Below are 17735 nucleotides of genomic sequence, written 5' to 3'. Positions count from 1 at the left end.
CTGCTGCGGTAAAGGCGCCAAAATTTGAATCCCTTAAGAATATTCGACAGCTGTACTAAAAATTAGACATTTCAAAATAGTGAAAAAGCGTCCCCCACGGTTTCTACCACTGACTTCCTTAAAATGTTTAGTATGACTGGGGCCTGTAGGTGCTCGAGGGTTGTGACTGCGTTGGAAGAGCCTGATTTTGACAACTGCCGACAGCAATACTAATTTGAACAATGTGGAAAGTGACTCAATTCCCACTTTCGTCTGAATATGGCTATATCAAAACTGATCAGGTGTTTCTTGGTTGGAAACAGATTCTTGCATACTGCAATGGCTCACTGAAAGACCTCGTGTCAGGTGCGACAAGCTGTTGCCAAAGAAGTTTCACATCAAGTGCGCGTTCGAGTTGTACCCTGAGCTTTTACACTGGCATGCTTTTCATTGTGGTCTTCTCTTCTTAAAAAAGAACATAAATCTGGCTTGTGCAATAGGACGCCTCTTTTATTTAAAATAGAGAAAGGGCACACCAAGTACATTGTCCTAAGAGAGTTTAACTCCGGAGTACTTCTTACATCAGTTCTTTCAGAAATTCCTTGTGGCCCGTACGTTGTTGATTATTTCTCATGTTATGTTTGTTTCCAGGCATCGAAATATTCAAGGGATCGCTTGATGACTGCAGTTTGTCGAGGGATTACTGTGCTTTCGTGGAGCTTGCACGATGTCGAATAATTGGGTTATATGACAAATCCGTTGTTGATGTCCCCATTAGTAACGTCCAACAGGTGAATTTAATATACATTAATATAAACTAGAAATATATATATATATAATAAGACATAACAATATGTTATGTCTTTTCAATTCCATAGAATCTCTGTCGTACTATGTTCACCTGCATCGATCACCCATTTGGATTGATGCGAAAAATAATCTGCTGTACCCATATTTTGTTTTCTATTTAACATACAGTTTTTACAGCAAAATCCTTGCTCTTTGAAGTCATTGTCTGGAAATTCTTCATACTCTGCTTACCAGTCTTAATGTCTTTCTACACCCTGGCAGGTCCTTCTTATTTATATCTTATGTGCTTGTTCGATTTATGAGAACCCTTTAGGTTTCGATGTTGGAACGCGATCGTGTCGCTCTGCGAACTCAGACTGATGTCGCAATCTACGATCTAAAGGCCAAGTCTATGATTAAGTCGTGGCCTTTACGTTGTTCCCAAATTTCAGCTGGATTCGACCACCTGCTAGCACTAACCAGCGACGGAGCTGTATACTGCTGGGGAGATGGTTTTCGAGGTCAACAGGGATCGGGTGAATTGGTCTCATCGGAAGACCTTGTTCCTGTAGAGGCGCTTGAGGAGGTGAACATTGTCGAAGTTGCTGCTGGGGGTTGGCATTGTTCCGCCCTTTCACAGCGCGGTTTTATGTACCAGTGGGGATGGAATCAGCATAACCAGATAGACGGGCCTTTAGAAAAAGACCACCGTTTAATACGAAGCGGCGGAAAGCAAACTGTCATTGCGTCTCCTACGCTCCAGAACACAGGTGATCAGCGAGTCATCGCTGTGGCATGCGGAAGTCGGCATTCAGTAGCACTGGATAAATGCGGACGCATTCTAACCTGGGGGTGGAACGAGTATGGCCAATGTGACTTAAACAACCTTCCGTTACAAAAAGCATCCACAGAAAAAAATATTTCAACAGACAATGACAAGACGTCTAGCTTCAGCGATGACGGGACAAATGTTGGTGTCTGCGGAGATCAAAGTCGTATGGAAAGGCGACGTGAAACTAAGTTTGTATGCAACAATGATACAGAAAGGAACGAAAATGTTCGCAAAGCCAAGCGCATCCGGGCCGCATTCTGGACAACGGCCGTTCAGTACTAAGAATTGCAATAAAACTAGTAATGGAGGATATAGCATATTGAGTGCAATAATTTGGGTGCAGATATGCATCGTAATAATGAACATATTCGTTGAAACTTCTGTAAACGTAAGACTCAGTACTTAACCTTTTTCTTAACCTAACCAGATTCCGATATTCGCATAACCTGTGAGGCATGACATGTTAATAATTGTAAATAACGTTTTTGTTTCACGATACGATTAGGGGACAATTATTTAAAATGAATGAAGACGATTGTTCATTGATGATTACTCAGGATCTTTAGCAGCTGTGAACTATTGTCTGCGGCATCTAATTGTTGCTATATCAATTTTTCCATAGAAAGTTGAAGATAAAATAAAAACATTCAATTTCACAGTTACTTTTTTCATACGAAAAAGGTGCAATGCCTTTAGGCGTCCTCCAAATAGAAAATCTGGAAAAGTTTTATTTTCTATTTGGAGTTTTGATTACAAGCGCTCTCCGCTTTGTAAAGCTTAGACTATTGGTCTGCCTTACTACCCACTAAGCCTCGTAAACTAAATAGGCTTTTTGTACAAGGTTAGCGAAAAATTATGTGCCTATGATTATACAAACTTCACACTTTATCACCAAGTCTTGGTATATATTTAATATTATTTCAAACAACATGGTATCTAAACTATTTGAAGGCTTCTTTATATTACTGGAGGAGCGCATTGTATTCTTACAGTTGACTCTCACGTGTGAATTTTTAAATAAACGCGTGGTTTTTATTATTCTGAAGATCCAAGTTACTGATCTTAAAACTTCACTATTACGACCAGGTATTACATAGTGTGCTATAAAAGCTAGCATCCTTGTTAATAAATGCGGACCTTATCTATCATACTTACTACGGAAACATTAAACATTGCTTATAATAAGAACTTTCATGGCCATGTTTAGAAAGCGAAAGCTGATGCCACGCATTAGCCTAAATTTTATGTTGAAGAAGTACTTTTGCAAACGAATTTGGCCACGTTTTTTTTTTTCTTTTGAGATACCATAAATTTATTCAGCAGGACCAATTTAGATTATAGAGTCAGGCGCAACAAATTGTCCGGAAGTGAGCTCCTCAATAGAATACTTTAGTAAAATCATTTTAAAATTCATTTAAGAGGCACCACTTGTGTTAAACCAGCATTGTAGCGATGCTGCCTTTGCGTCAAAGGATCTGTAATTAACTTTTTAGAAAACGAGACAAACAGTGAGGTAAGACCCGTGACATACGATATTACAATAACTAAGAATATTAGCTACTTCGTAGTACAGAGTGTAAAATATTGTAATAATATCTTTAAGTATGTCAAAAACCAATTTTTAACTTGTTTAACTTTACCAAGATATGCTAACGTTTAATCAGTGCCGCACATTTTATGCCTATAACATTTTACATAAATTCTTATCAATGCGAGGGGAATTATGCATAATGGCATTGTTAAGGAATCAATCCGGATCAAAAATATTAAAAGACACAGTTTATTTCAGCAACCCGGCGTGATTATAGAGTCTTTATACTTTACCGTGTAGGCAACTTTTGACATTTTCCAAGTCAATTCACCGACGCTTTTAACTTCTAAGTCACATACTTGACAAAAACTTTCGCCGTCGATTCTTTTATTTTTGGATGCCCGAATTACATATCCGACTTTCGTGCGCGCTACAGCGCACGCTTCCGTATACGCGCTTCTCTAAAGAAGGATCGAACTTAGGCCATCAGGGCACATCTTTTCGTGCACAAAAAACACGGGATTCTTTATCGTTCATTTTTACTTGGCAGACTTATAGTTCACGACGTCGGATCGTATCTCATCTATGAGGATGACGTAATAAACCACTTAGATATTGATCACCCGTGATAGCTTCTGTATTCTGTTGAGTAAAACGTCGCCGTGCTTAATGGTCGCCTGATACTGGTAATTCTTGCTATCAGGTCGATTGGTCTCGACGATACCGTTAACTTTGTCTATTTTACAATGGAGACGGCCTGCGGCAATAAATCGAGCCAACTCTCTGAAACATCAAAAAAGGAATAGAGAAACAATTAGAATCAAAGCGGATGCGATGAAAAAAATTTGTGACTCCAAATAATCAATAATATTTAAGCACTTTCAAAGATTAAGATTTTAAAGATTTTTTTTTGCTCTCAAGACTCTTGGAAAAAAAGCCCCGAAAGTGCACACTGAGATTCGTGGACTCGTTTTTGGCTGACTACAGTCCATTATGGATCGACCCATTTGCGACGTAAAGACGTCAAAATACAAAAGGTTAAAAACCAAGTAAAATCGTAGAGGGGAAAGAACGGCAGACTACGAGTGGTAACTAGAACGAAAAAGGCCATATTTTTATATCCGTATGTAATAAACAATCTTCCTAACAACTGATCACAATACAACACGTACACGTAATGACAAACATTATTACTGTCCTCTAGAAACTTTTCATCGAATAATCATTCTATTTGGTTATCTACCTTTTGGGTTAAAGGCAAAACGTAAGTAATATGCACTGCTCTCCCTACAGATACTTACTGATCAACAAAATTCACAGATACACCGAACGCTTGTGCCATGTATTGTAATGTCAAGGATCGATAGCTTTCAAGCAGTTGGGTATATGCAAGGATGCGCATTTCACGTGCGTAGAATCTGTAGTGAGCACTTAGAACGCGGTCACGTTTCATCATTCCTTCAACCATCGCTATACACAGAGATTAATCAAGATCAGGAAAATCAGAGTAAATTACTTTGGCGTATGCGACTTTGTTGTACTATAAACACACAGAAAAATTGATGAAATGCCTCTATCTTAGTGACTTTTCACTACTCTAATAATTAAATTCGGTTATCGATAGCTCTATATAGTATATCTATGTTGTATTACCAGCACGAATACAGGTAGGACCCCCTTTTTTTTTATTTCTGGTTGTAATTACAGCAGCAGCGGTGTATTAGAAACATTTACCAAGTCTACGGAAGAAGGTTGCATATTGACATTGATACAGCGAGAAGAGATACTCTTTGATGTCAGGCAGCCCATGTAAAACTTCCAGAATTTCTGACCCTCGAATGACTTTTTCCCGAAGCTGAGTCCGACCGAGTGCTAGTATCGTTGAAAGTACTGTGTACGTGACGAACTGCTTGTAATCCATGAGTTCGTAGCAGGTGAACGTCGACACGGTGTCTAAGAAAAGGCTAGCCGCTGTCTTGAAATCCCGGATCGCTAACGAGTAGAATGCCTGGTACACCTGTAAATATGGATCACAATTAATATGGCTAAAACTCGATCCAATTCTTGATTGCCATCAACAAAACGAAAACCACATTTAGGCCTATTTTATATCATTCCAAGGTGAAAGTAATGGGGCAGTGTTGATGTAGTAGAATAAATTTTCTGCTCATTAGTATTTGGAGGATTATCAATTTTCGACACCGGCAATTCGTTTTGCATTCTACTGTATATGATTATGTGTATTTGAACAGAAAAAAACGCCCAAAAAAATCAGTATTGGAGTCGAACGAAGTCGAACAAAGTCAATGTGATCACGCAGACAAATTTTGCTTACTTTGAGTCTGTTTCGGCGATCCCAGTCGCCACCTTCCTCGATGAGGGCTTTGGCCTTGTCAATATTCCGTGTAACAAGATCGTGGTCCAAATAGAAAAGGCCAACACGGATCTGGTGGAATAGGAGGTCCAATTTATGACCAACGGAGACAGATTTCTCGAAGGTTTTGCGGAATTGTGTTAGCGTTGCCTCCTTGTCACCTGCCAACACGTGCGAAAGGATAATATCGAGAACGTCGAGTTCGACAATATTGAAAGAAATAAAGACACACTAAGTCACAAACAAATTGAATAAACGCTCGAGCTGAAAATTATAACAAAAAAGCTATAGTGATTTAAGAGCACTACCTAGTAAGAATTAGACGAAGAATTGTTCCAGCCTCGCTGTTTAAGCATAGAAAGAGAAATAATATACCAAAATATTTAGCCCTTTTAATAGGTCAACGCTAAACTTGGAATTCACCAATAATTATTATATATGTAAATCGAACGAATATTAATAAACAAGGAGGTATTTACCAATTCGTGAAAGGTATTCAGCCTTTCGCAGATTTGCCTCACGGACTTCCATTTCACCAAGGTTCTTCTCCGCATCAGCTATGGCTCCGTCCAGTTTTTCCAATTGGGCCTTGTTAGCCTGCTTTAATTTATCCATCAGCTTGTTTTCTACAGGCCAGCCTAGGTCGCGGCAACACTGCTCGTAGAACGGCGCCATGTCTAATATAATGAGAGGTAAACAAACAATATATACAAGTATTGTTGTAGTATTAATCATTATAAATGTTTTAAAAAGAACATTTCTGTTAAACGTAAACACTAAATATTAGAGGAGCGTAAATGACTGATAGTTCGTAAACGACTAAAAATACTTTTACTTAAAACACGAAAAGGCCCAGTTATGAAAAAATTAAATTGTTCCTTTGTCTTGTTTACGATCATAATCTGTTATATTGCCGTAGCTTTTTCTCGTTTGAATATATGCACATATCTATTTCGATGTTAACTTTTTTTTATTGACATTTACACTTCCTGTCGAAAGGCAATGCAAGATATCCACGTTCGGTAACCAAATTGTATCTTTGAATAACTAAAACAACATTAACACGGCATACCTAATTAATTTTCCAAAATTTTTAATCACTGTGCTCGCCATCGAAACTTTTGGAGCAGTACAATTAAATTTGAAACGAGAAATACAACATTCTTATACAAGCTTACGGTTGACAGCTACTTTATGTATCCACTAGCACTAGTTTCGATCGAGAAAAAAAAACTAAAACCAGCCTGAATAAACCACTATATGCAAAACAATTCACTCACAATGAAATCAGGAAGAGCTTATCAATAAGTTCAGTCAGACGTGTTATGTTACTCAGATCATTATTTTTATTGTGTCTGCCATTATTATTTCATATGAAGTCCAAGCACTGACGGCGTAATACGAAATAACCATGGTGGGAAAAGTTTTGGGTAAGTCTTACCGTCTTTGTTGATGGCGTCGAGTAGATCCTGTTTGAGTTTCTGATTCGCCGGTTCGTGATATTGCAGACTGTATTTCCATTGTGCTAAGTCCAAGTTAGGGTTCTTTTCTAACGACTCATCTTGAAGATTCTCAGCCGGCATCGTAGCTTCTCTCTTGAGATGCTCGTACGAGAGCGGTCAGCCAACTGAAGTAAATCGTCTTTGATCCGTAGTAGCAGATCGTTAAATCGCACAGAATAACACTCGCACCTGTACACGCCGAACACACGACTTTGTCCGCTAATCAAGCCACTCGCATAAGATCCCCAGTCGCTTTTTAAGCCAGCCGGTTGTATTGTATATGGGGATTCGACGGGTATTTTACACTATCATATCGACAATTCATCGATTGGTTGATAGTCGACGTGAGTTGCTAGATCGGACCAAAACAATGCTGCAGACGAGTGCGCAAAACTTGGCATATGCACACGTCGTCTGCATTCGTTAACAGAAATCTTTTCTGCTAGAAAAAATAAATGCTGTCTGCACTCTTTTAAAGAAAACTAGGATCACAGGTCACAGTGGAGCGCCAAGCCGGCTTGTGCTATTAGTATCAACACGTTCGGTGGTGCCGCGCAGTTTCAGTAATTAGAGTAATAACAAAACTTGAAGAGGGACGACAAACGGGCGAAGTATGCACTGAAAAAAGTTGTCGTTTCGTCAAGCGCTTCGTCACTGTGAAAGACAGAATAAAGTAATAATTTTCGTAGGAAGAAATCGTCAAACAGGCGGAAGAAGTCAGCAAGCAATTCTAGGTAAGTTAAACAAATTCTATTTGGTTCTGTGTTCGGCTGCAACGACTAAAGTGAGCTTTTTACTAACGAATACAGGCAAACGGTGTGGCAAATGGAATCAGGGTGTCTTTACACGCTGATTTGTGTGTCGCAATTCATCGACTTGTTGATTGTGTTCGGATATCTTAAAGTTAAGAAAGGGTTATAATCACATGTGTTTAGCTTAATGTATATAGGTTTCGCATGAAGTCTCCAGTTTAGTATTTGTTATGCACATAAATGCTAGTTGCATGATTATCTGTGAAATTAGCTACACCGCTCTTGTGGTATTGGAAAATCGAATGAATATGACTCAAACGAACATATTTGATTGGCAAGAAAGTACTTGTTTTTTCAAAAAAAAAAAAAGGGAAAATATTTTTTACGCACGCGTAGACGGTTAGGAGGCTGTTTCCAGTTCCGTTTCAAAGGTTTCGCCTGCTATGCTGGACTCCAGGCAAATGTAAAATCCCCCCTAACGGATGGTTTAATCCATTCATGATGCTAACCATCATGGCTAAAGCTATGGTCTAGTAAAGAAATCGTTGTGTAACCTTACATGGAGCGATTGACCAGAAACTTCTGCCGCGCAGGTTTTGGACACTGTTTACCCCGCTTCCTATCCTTAACCTTCATAATTCTTATCATGCGCTCAAGAAGAAACCTTGAACTTGAGTTTTTTTTCGTTCACTGGTATCCTTCTGACCCTCTGTTTGTTTTTGGCTGAACTCGCTACCTTGGCAGTCTAGTGTTTTCTGCGACGAAACCATGAAGACGAAGAAGCTTTATATTCAACATTGCACTTTCTATTATTTACACGCAGGAAAAAGTACCGTGGAGACAATAAGACTTAATCGTGAAATAGAAAGGGAGGATGCCGTATTGCAACCAATTTGTCAAAACTGATTTCTACTCTTCAGAGCCGGAGATTTCGATTCAAGCGATAAGGCACACTCGGGGCGAGCACTGAAAGCGATCGATATCTAATAGCAGCGTTTACGCAATGCGACTTCAGAATAGTCAGCTAAAGAATTTTCTGTGAAGTTGGGGGTTAGCCCAAGCACTGTTTCAGATCGTCAGCATGCATTAAAGATTGGCTCCAAGAACAAAGGGTGGGTTTCCACAGGAACCCAATAGAGATACATTTAACAATCCACTTATAGCATCTTTACATATACTTCCTCATGCATGCACATATCGTTGTTTGCTTCCTAGAAACCAGCAGCATTATCATAAGTATATGGAAAATTGGATAGTTCTTTTATGTTATTAATCTAATATTATAACAATCTACAGCTGACAATATGTTAAGGAAGGCTATTTTTGTTGAGGAAGAATATTTTTATTCCCCAAAGTGAAGCTCTAGAACAATGGGCTTTATCAGCTAATCCAACGTCGATGAAAATCTTTTAGGTGCGTGTTGATTTGCCGGTTTATTTTAAATATCATTATTTACTTAAATATACAGACTTCGGTGACTTCAGAGTATCAGTTGTATGAAACACTTGCGCTTACCAAAGAAGTGGTGTTTTCATTTAGTGAAACTTAGGTAGTCAGCAACATCACTGAAGTGCGATCTCTCTTAGCGTTGCTATTTAAATCAGGCGTTATACACATGTAATGAATGCAATATACGTACATGTTCAGGGTGTTTCTTTATGTGTTTTTTAATTATCTTGCCTGCTTTTCTACGCCACATTTTTCTATTTGTTTTTTCTGTCTTCTCTCCTGTTTCTGCACAAGCCTTAATAATGACCGATAACTCTAACAAGCAACTCTACAGTGTCAACTTTATAAAATATAGAATCAAAATAGATTATCCACTATTGTAATGATGTCAACTTTTTTTTTTGAATTGATATTATAATCATGGTTATTCCGCCATTTTCCATCAAATAGGCTAGCTACATTCAAGATTTGATACTATAAAGCGACAATTTCGAGTAACTGCACGGCTTAAATATTTAATTAAGTTTCCTCCATAATTTTTTTGCCAGTAGTCAGACGCTTCATATTCATTGGTTAACAGTACAACGTCACATAATATCGTATTGTATATCTAAATGATAAGTACACTCAGTATGCTTTCTAGAAATATTTGAACGTCGTTTCCCCAGATAGACATTCTCCAAAGCGTGTTTGATAGGTTAATGTAAATTTAGTCAACAGTGATGATGCAGAATATGCCTAGACTTGAAATATTCAAGCATATGTATATATTATTACTGACCTAAATAATCAAACGTGTCCTCTCTCTGAGGCACTTTACTCAGAAACGCTTTCCGAATGCTTAGTGGTTTATGCCTGACAGACTCATTTTTACTGGCACCTACCCCGTTTAACGTTAGCCGCTAACGTGCCACAATCCTGCACTCTTGTATCGTTCCACCTGATGCTGTCCTGGTCCTGCTTGCATCCCTCTCGCAGAATAAATGGCATCGTCTACAGCGGCATTGGTGGTTGCCTCAACTGACGAGGAGCCCGCGGCTCCCTGTGGAAGCTGTGGGGTGCGGCTTGGACTTCTCACCCCACGTCTCGCTTGTCGGGCTGACTCATGTCGGGGCGTAGTTATCTGTATTCAGTGCTTCGCCCGTGGCAGCGAATTCGGCCAACATCGAAATTACCACCCATACGCCGTTTTTGACGCCCAGTTACCACTGCTGAGCTGGGACTGGAGCGGTGCCGACGAGGTTCGCTTGCTGGAGGCGATCGAAACTTGCGGCCTGGGCAATTGGTCAGACGTGGCGAAGATTGTCGGTGGTGGTAAAACCGCAAAAGACTGTCGGGCTCACTACGCAAGGTACTACATATATGGAAATTATCTAACTGCTACAATCGCATGCAACTTGAAGACGAATCGAGTCTTTAAATTAGACGAGATTAATACAGGAGAGAATGTTGCTGACAGCTACTTAGGTACATCAAGTGTGACCTATACGAGTACAATTGGCAGAGCACCCCGACCAGAACTCGGCAGCGTTGGACAGTCAGAAGATTTCGCTGGCTATTTTCCGGCTCGCGGTGACTTCTTCGACGAAATTGATCCACAAGCGGAAGCGTTGTTGGCGTCTGTATCATTCAGGGCCGATGACAGTAAGGGTGAGGGGTTGGACGATATCGATCACGAAGCTCAGATGGCGCTGGTTGAAGGGTACCGGCGCCGAATCATTGCAAGAGAGCGTGTTAAGGATGTTGTCGCTCAGCATGGCCTCTTAAGCAGAGCCCAAAACACTGAATGGGAGTCAAGGTATTTTAGAGATCTTGGTGAGATCACGGTTCGTTCACTGCTCCCCATGGTAAATATTCTATCGCCTGATGACATGCTCGCATTTTTTGAATCACTAGCTCTGGCCGAACAGCTGAAGCGACGTGTCTGTAGGCTTCACGATGCCCGTTCAAATGGCCTCAAGACCCAGCGTGAAATCACCCAATTTGAGCGATTGAATCAGTTACGTCAACGCAGCTATACGAAGCCTTCGCAATGCAAAGAAGTCCTACGTAGCAGCAAGGACGCAAACAGCCTGCGGAGACTTTTACTACGGCGGCAGCGTGATACCGCTGTTGAGGCCAGTGCCAGCATGATTGGTATGGGGAAAACTAATCGGCGCCCCAAGAAGCCACCTCCCAGTCCTCTAACGATTGAACATCTGCAAGGATTCTTCAAGCTGAGTCAGGCTGAAAGGGAATTTTGCTCGAATTCAAGGCTGTTTCCATCGACTTATCTCGGGCTCAAATCTCAGTTGGTTTCTGAATGCCAGCGAAACGATGGGCTGCGTTTGTCTCGAGCTCGAACTTTGTGCAACATCGACGTGAATAAAACGAAAAGATTATATCATTTCCTGCTTTCCCAAGAACTTATACACGAATAGGATATTAATGCCTTTGCTAATAGTACTTGTTGTCATGTAACAAACAAGAATGCCAATGTCAATTTGTTTTGCTATATGTCTTACATATGTATATATATATATATATATATATATATTACTGTATAAATAAACATTGGTATTGCAAATTATATTGGAGGGCGGCATTTATGTGAAGGAGCCAAATATTTGTCAGCATGTCCGGTATTAAACGTAAGGTTTGTGTCCTGTGAAATCTTCAAGTGTGGAAAAAGACCAAATCTATGTCGGCAGTTTTGATGCCATACGGATCAGCTGAAAAGGTCAGCTTGTCGCACTGCACCTAAGTAGCAAAGCTAGGGTAGGAAATAGAATACGAGTTTATATAGCAAAACGGAAAGTTGGTTAAATGTAAAGAAAATATGGTACAAACAAGAACTATTCGATGCCCGACATTTCTATACGCGCCTTGGGGGCTAAATGGAACGTGGAGATAATTGTCATTGGCTGGATTGTTGGCAAAGACTTTAAATACCAGCTTCACACCATTATGACAGTTTTTTAACAGCTCAGGGGCTATCGATACATGTAAATAGTATGTAAGCACATAAGATTACACGCTCGCAGAACTTTTCACTTTTCTTTCAGTGTAGAGATTAATAAGAAGAAGTTTAATAAAATGGTCATTATTTATTAACAAACAGGAATGTGTTTTAAATTTTTATTGAGGTTTTGACACAACTATTTTACATTCAGCTCATTAAAGGCATTCATAAAAGTATACGGTAGATATTTACTTTTATGAATAAGTAGGCCGAATATGTCATTTCGGGTTAGAGTACATCGTTACTGCTTTACAAGAGAGGTTTGTTAGGCATCTACTAAGCAGACCTTAAACGACCTATTAAGGATCCATTATGACATTCCTCTACTTTGTATCTAAAATTTTGTAAAATCTATGTGGTACAACTGAGAACGAATTGCTTGCTTTTTCGTACGAATTCAACTCCGTTTAATTATTTGGAAAGCAATTTTAAAAAAGATAATATCGTTTTCAATAAATGATGTTTGAGGCGTTTATTTATTAAACATATATATGTAGAAGTGTTATAAAAAATCCATGAAATAGCCCGAGTAATTGCTAGCATTTCCGTTTCACAGTTGTTATTATCTAATTTAAAAATACCCATATTTTTATAGCTACAAGATATAGGAAATTAACCGTCACATATTCTGCACTCAAGTTTTACTATTGGGAAAGAAATACCTCATACTCGAAGAACTGTGCATGTTTGATATTTTCGGTTCCTGATATTTTGGGATAGGTAGAAGCATTCATGAAATTCTGTACTCGTTTAATACGACATCAAAGCGCATGAATGTATGCCGATTAGTCATACAGATGTTGGGTCGACAGATTATGTGTCTTTATAAAAAATAGTCTACATCTTTGCATATAAGAGCCCGTACCTCAATGTAGAACTCAGTGCCTAGTATCTAAATTGGTGTTCTGCTTTTTGCAATCGATCTTTAGTGCCTTAAATCAGTGTCGGTTTTCGAGATGGTTGCCGGCCCATTCCGGCAGCACGAAATAGACCTTGCCGCTAAGTGCCTCTAAGTTCAATATGCAAAGACATTATCACTGCCTTCTCACTGAGAGATAAAGGTTTTAATAAAGCTTACAAGAATGGTGCTCCTAGCAATATTGCACATAGAGTAATTTAAATATTATAGATGAGCAATCTTTGTTATTGTTTGTATAGTTTGATATATACCCTTCCAATTATCTCTCCTTTTACATTGTACTTAAATGTTGGTTATCAGCTACTTAGTACCTATAGTGTGTTGCTGTTATTTTTGAGAATTTCTCCTAATAGCTGAAAGCCTTAGCGAGTACATCTTGTCCGCATTTAAATTCAGTTTTCTTATATATTGTCTTATATATGCGCACTTTTGTGATTCGTTTCTTTAGCATGGGTCGTCCTCGAAAAAAGGAGCCGAAAGGTGGTGGGGAAAAGCCATTAGTTGAAGCTAATACCCGCCAATTGAAAGCCAACGCGGCTAACATTAGAAAGCGAACTGGTCGTTCCAGAGCAGCGGCGTCAGCCGCCGCTGCCTCAGAACTTTCCAACCATTCAGAAGAGATTAAAACTGAGCCGAAGTTTAGTGCCGCCGCGTCTCATGGAGGTGTCCGCGTCATTATTGAACACTGGTGCGTTGCATACATTTGTTTTGTTACTCACTATTTTCCGTGTTTCAATTTTCTGCACCTAGTTACACATATAGTTTTTGTTGACGGTGAGATTGGATCTACTAACCCTTGACCTTTCAACCGGAGATTTAGCTATTTAAACTATAAGAAGAGAACTCTGTACTATTGACACCGTTAGCACACAATGATACTGGACTGCTCAGCAGGAAATTGTAAGCTTTATCCATTGCTTCGCCTCTCTAATTTTTCCCGCGCTGATGACCGACTGCTATACGCGATCGGACAGTTTTTTTTTTTCTGCAGCGCTAGGCCGTTACTATCGAAATGGTGAAGAAGAAATGACATTTTTTTGCCGATGCCAAAGAGAGAGAGAAGTAAGCCAAGCCAGTAAATTGACTCCGCAGACCTCTTCAAACCTGAAAAGTTAAATGAATTCCGTTTTCTAAGAAGAAGATACCATAAGCATAACAAGTCACTTCCCAGTTGTGTTCTTGGCTATAGAGTCATCATTGTATACACCACACCTAGCCAGATTTTGACTTCTTACTGCCAACGGTATGCAACACTCAACCGTCAGCAAACAAAGAACAAGTAAAGCAAGGAAGAAAACACCGTTAGTTTTTGAATAACTCAATATATTGTATTTGAAGCGCGAACGATTCAACAGAGCTGCATGAGACTATATGAGTTACTGGCGTAATTAAAGAAGGTATTATCTAGAGTGTTTTGCCACAAGGCATGAAGTCTAATAATGCCGCCCAAACAAAAGCTTTTATATGTGAATGTAGCTGCGGGAAAGATCTAATCAGATGGCCTTAAACATTCTCCTTCAGTTAACATATCCCTACCTGCTAATCATGGCCGCAGACTTTAACATTTCATTGATTAGTTTCAAAATGTCATTTATCGATATGTTATTTTCGAATTGTACGATGCATCATTTTGTTTCGTTTAGGATTTGTACAAATCGGTATCGGTTGTGATGCATCAATGTTATCGAGCATCCTTTAATATGTTTCTTTATATTACTAGCCATTTCTTTTTTTTCTTGGCTTCTATTCTAGTCGTTCCTGACAGGTCTACAGGCGCCACGCCATGGCGCTCAAGGAAGCCTTGATTGCGGCGTTTCCCAACGAGTTATCGGAAGAGAGCTTTACGATCAACGCTGAGAAGCCACGCACGAAAAGTTTCGAGTTTACTCTTGTTTGTGCTGACGGATCTGAAGAGGTTGTGTGGAGTGGCCTTAAACTTGGTCCGCCCCGATCTTTGAAGTTCCCGAGCAAGGAACAGATTGTGGAGATATTCACAAATAAGATTGGAAAGTAGGCTGGATATTTAGCTGATTGGTATGTTTTAGGGCTCTGTGAATGGATTTCCATTAGCAAGCATCAACTCTTCTTAATCCTTTTCATTTGTAATTTTCTTTTTTAGCTAGAAATACTGCGTGTGATATGGCTTCACTTGATTTACTGATATTTTAGTTAGGCTAACTAATACTAGCGCATTACGTGGAAACAGATTCGTCTTAGCCATTAGTGCCCTTGGACAAAGTGGTAGGCAGAATATTTTCCAGCCGGGCATAGAAATAGGACCGTGCAGGCTTCGTCACGTTTAAAAAATTTGAAGCATTTTTATGCAAAAATAACGTGTCTCATAAGCGTTCACGGTTATATTATTCATTATAAATAGTATTATTCAACTCACATGACTAATTCCTGCTCGTATAAACATGGCGGTATTGCATAGCGCAAGCTGACCTCAGTTTATATAAAGTACAGCGTCCTTATGAAATATCTCATTCAACAGCACGAGATCTCTTCCCGCTTTGGTCGTAATTTGATTTCTAGAATAATTCAACTTAACTAAAATACATAAACACACAATAGCGTATATTTTTATTCCATTTGGTATTCTTTAGATTGGATATTGACACGTAAATATGTCGAAAAGAGAAACAAGAGGTAATGTTTCGTAATGCATTTACGGGCTCAAAAATATTTTTTTTACTATAGTATCAAGTGACCACATATAACACCTTTAAAATGTAATGATGGTCGTGGTCCTCTTATTTAATTATTAATATTAATTATATAGGTGTCATCGTGCTGCGAGCGAGTTCCCTTTGGAGTAGGCATGAAGGACGTTGGCCGTACGATTTTCAGTGAAGGAAAATCTCTCAGCGAACCGATCAGAAGGAACTTTTTCCAAAAGTCGAAGCGGTTTATGACGAGACTGAGGTAAACCTGTCATAAAGGGCCTCAGTCTTTGATGACCCCCCGCAACGATCAGCGGACTTAGATTCCGTCAAAAACCTTGCCACCCTTCATGTTAGCTAGCACCCTAAAAACAAAAATTTACTGATAAGATACACACTACATTCTTTTCTTAACCACTATATATCACATTCACCATGCAGCTTTACGAAAAGATGACAGCTATTCACTGAGCTTTGATTATAAGCCATCACACAAACGACGTATCAACCCTGCCCCTAAGATAAAGCAATGTCGGCCTAAATAGAATCACCTAGATATACCAGCGATCGAGTATCGAATCATAGCTACTAATGAACGATCCCCCTACTAGATTATTCGCCTATGTTATTTCGTTTTAACGTTTTGTAAAACAATTTGAAAAATATGCATAATAAATGAAAGCTTTTGTTTCTTTGCGCGACACGTCCAGTGTTTAGTAATCGGATTAGTTGTCTTTATTGACGAATGATTGAAGGCTCTAGAAAAATTTCAGGGACACTGATTGATAAATGATAAGCGAAAATAACGTCACTTGACATAGGGAAATAATAAAAATAACATATGAACGCGTGCTATACTAGTGGTTGTACGGACCTAACGAACTACCTTCAATCGATTGTAGTGAGTTTTGACGATAATACTTAGAAAAGAGTATTAGTTTGTAGTAGAAACAATAGCAATATTTAATATTTTTTCCATTTCCTAGAAAATATAGTAACCAGTCCCAGACGACGCTTAGATCTAAGCGCACCAGAAGTTCTATCTATACAAGCACTATTCTCTAGTTTGGCCTCTGACAGGACTTTTCTACCAACGCAGTCCGGCTATTCCAGATGATACCGAGATGTGTATAATTAGTGTCAATGCGGCTGTTGGTGTATTTCGTGACGTGATCAAGGCCCTCGACTATCCTGATCATGCGTGTATTGTCTAGCGCTTGTTCGCCCTTAGATCTTTTGCCGGTAGTTGTTCCTAGTTTTCGAGTAATTTACCCGCTAAACTTATCGGAGTCAACATTTCGGGAGTTATATTTGTCCTTGGGCAACCTTTGAAAAGCGTCAGGCAGCTTCAATCCTAGATCCTGCTTCATATTTTTTAATAATCTCTTTTTCGTAACGAACCCCTGCATCTCTAACGGAATCTTTCACTAATGACACCGTAATATTAAACACTGTTACCAATAATTTAGCCCTGACATAGTGTCATTTCTCCACTATACTCAATGTCTACAGCTCCTTCCAATATTTCCAAAGGCGTAACAGTTTTGCTTAAGCAATTAAGTTCCTCGCAATCCTTACTCAGTCAGTTTAATCTGGCGATACCGGTTCCCTAATTAGTCTCGTCTAACACTGCAGTTTCTCTTGACAGTCCTATATTATTCACTGTCTTACTAAATAGCTCCATTTTATTTATCCCACTCTCCCCCTCCCCCCACAGACTTTTTCGGCCAAAATACCAATGTTGAAGACTAAAATGACCAACTTACGATAATTTGTGATTTTTCCTCCAATTTTCTTAAAAGAAAAAACTCATTACTATACCATATATATATGTAATCAACTATCTCCTTGACGTGTACTCGTGCCATTGGTTACCCTCACTTATAATATACTTATATAGGAACCTACAGTAAGTAACGTCCCCTTTTCCTACTTTCCAGCTAA

General features: G+C 39.2%; 3 protein-coding genes across 7 annotated transcripts; 2 read left to right on the top strand and 1 right to left on the bottom strand.

The window, feature by feature from the left end:
* Positions 1 to 44: 44 nt before the first annotated feature.
* LOC111243852 (uncharacterized) lies at positions 45 to 3540 on the top strand. Of its 3 annotated transcripts, none has more exons than XM_086981910.1 (3): positions 45 to 417; positions 631 to 770; positions 1103 to 3540. In XM_086981910.1, the coding sequence occupies exons 1-3, from the start codon at positions 222 to 224 to the stop codon at positions 1880 to 1882; spliced, it is 1116 nt and encodes a 371-aa protein (XP_086838036.1). In that variant the 5' UTR covers positions 45 to 221; the 3' UTR covers positions 1883 to 3540. The 3 variants fall into 3 exon arrangements, with proteins under 3 accessions (XP_086838036.1, XP_022645796.1, XP_022645797.1); XM_022790061.2 differs by having other exon boundaries at positions 47 to 381; XM_022790062.2 differs by having other exon boundaries at positions 50 to 345.
* Positions 3358 to 7363, bottom strand: Rpn7 (regulatory particle non-ATPase 7). The gene is made up of 6 exons (XM_022790060.2): positions 6947 to 7363; positions 5985 to 6182; positions 5467 to 5666; positions 4866 to 5148; positions 4433 to 4601; positions 3358 to 3914 (listed from the first exon to the last, which is right to left on the bottom strand). The coding sequence occupies exons 1-6, from the start codon at positions 7086 to 7088 to the stop codon at positions 3740 to 3742; spliced, it is 1167 nt and encodes a 388-aa protein (XP_022645795.1). The 5' UTR covers positions 7089 to 7363; the 3' UTR covers positions 3358 to 3739.
* A 141-nt stretch (positions 7364 to 7504) lies between these two features.
* Positions 7505 to 16516, top strand: Ada2a (Transcriptional adapter 2A). Of its 3 annotated transcripts, none has more exons than XR_002671361.2 (3): positions 7505 to 7741; positions 14881 to 15162; positions 15911 to 16516. XR_002671361.2 is itself a non-coding variant. In XM_022793910.2 (3 exons), exon 3 carries the CDS (start codon positions 10192 to 10194, stop codon positions 11626 to 11628), a length of 1437 nt encoding a protein of 478 aa, XP_022649645.1. In that variant the 5' UTR covers positions 7544 to 7741; positions 8583 to 8871; positions 10187 to 10191; the 3' UTR covers positions 11629 to 12305. The 3 variants fall into 3 exon arrangements, 2 of the variants coding, with proteins under 2 accessions (XP_022649645.1, XP_022649646.1); XM_022793910.2 differs by lacking the exons at positions 14881 to 15162; positions 15911 to 16516 and adding exons at positions 8583 to 8871; positions 10187 to 12305 and having other exon boundaries at positions 7544 to 7741; XM_022793911.2 differs by lacking the exons at positions 14881 to 15162; positions 15911 to 16516 and adding an exon at positions 10187 to 12305 and having other exon boundaries at positions 7544 to 7741.
* The last annotated feature ends 1219 nt before the right edge of the window (positions 16517 to 17735 follow it).

Source organism: Varroa destructor, unplaced genomic scaffold (genome assembly GCF_002443255.2).
Source record: "Varroa destructor unplaced genomic scaffold, Vdes_3.0 BEIS01000002.1, whole genome shotgun sequence".
NCBI lineage: Eukaryota > Metazoa > Arthropoda > Arachnida > Mesostigmata > Varroidae > Varroa > Varroa destructor.
The sequence above is the reverse complement of the archived record's forward strand: the minus strand, read 5'-3'. Positions and strand labels throughout refer to the sequence as shown.

Excerpts from the sequence above, each read along its gene's own strand:
- LOC111243852 (XM_086981910.1), top strand. The coding sequence starts at position 222 with ATGTGGAAAGTGACTCAATTCCCACTTTCGTCTGAATATGGCTATATC. Across the intron at positions 418-630 it reads TACCCTGAGCTTTTACACTG|GCATCGAAATATTCAAGGGA; the intron begins GCATGCTTTTCA and ends GTTTGTTTCCAG. Across the intron at positions 771-1,102 it reads CCATTAGTAACGTCCAACAG|GTTTCGATGTTGGAACGCGA; the intron begins GTGAATTTAATA and ends AGAACCCTTTAG.
- Ada2a (XM_022793911.2), top strand. The coding sequence starts at position 10,192 with ATGGCATCGTCTACAGCGGCATTGGTGGTTGCCTCAACTGACGAGGAG.
- Rpn7 (XM_022790060.2), bottom strand. The coding sequence starts at position 7,088 with ATGCCGGCTGAGAATCTTCAAGATGAGTCGTTAGAAAAGAACCCTAAC. Across the intron at positions 5,667-5,984 it reads TGAATACCTTTCACGAATTG|GTGACAAGGAGGCAACGCTA; the intron begins GTAAATACCTCC and ends ACGTGTTGGCAG. Across the intron at positions 3,915-4,432 it reads TCTGTGAATTTTGTTGATCA|AGAGTTGGCTCGATTTATTG; the intron begins GTAAGTATCTGT and ends TTGATGTTTCAG.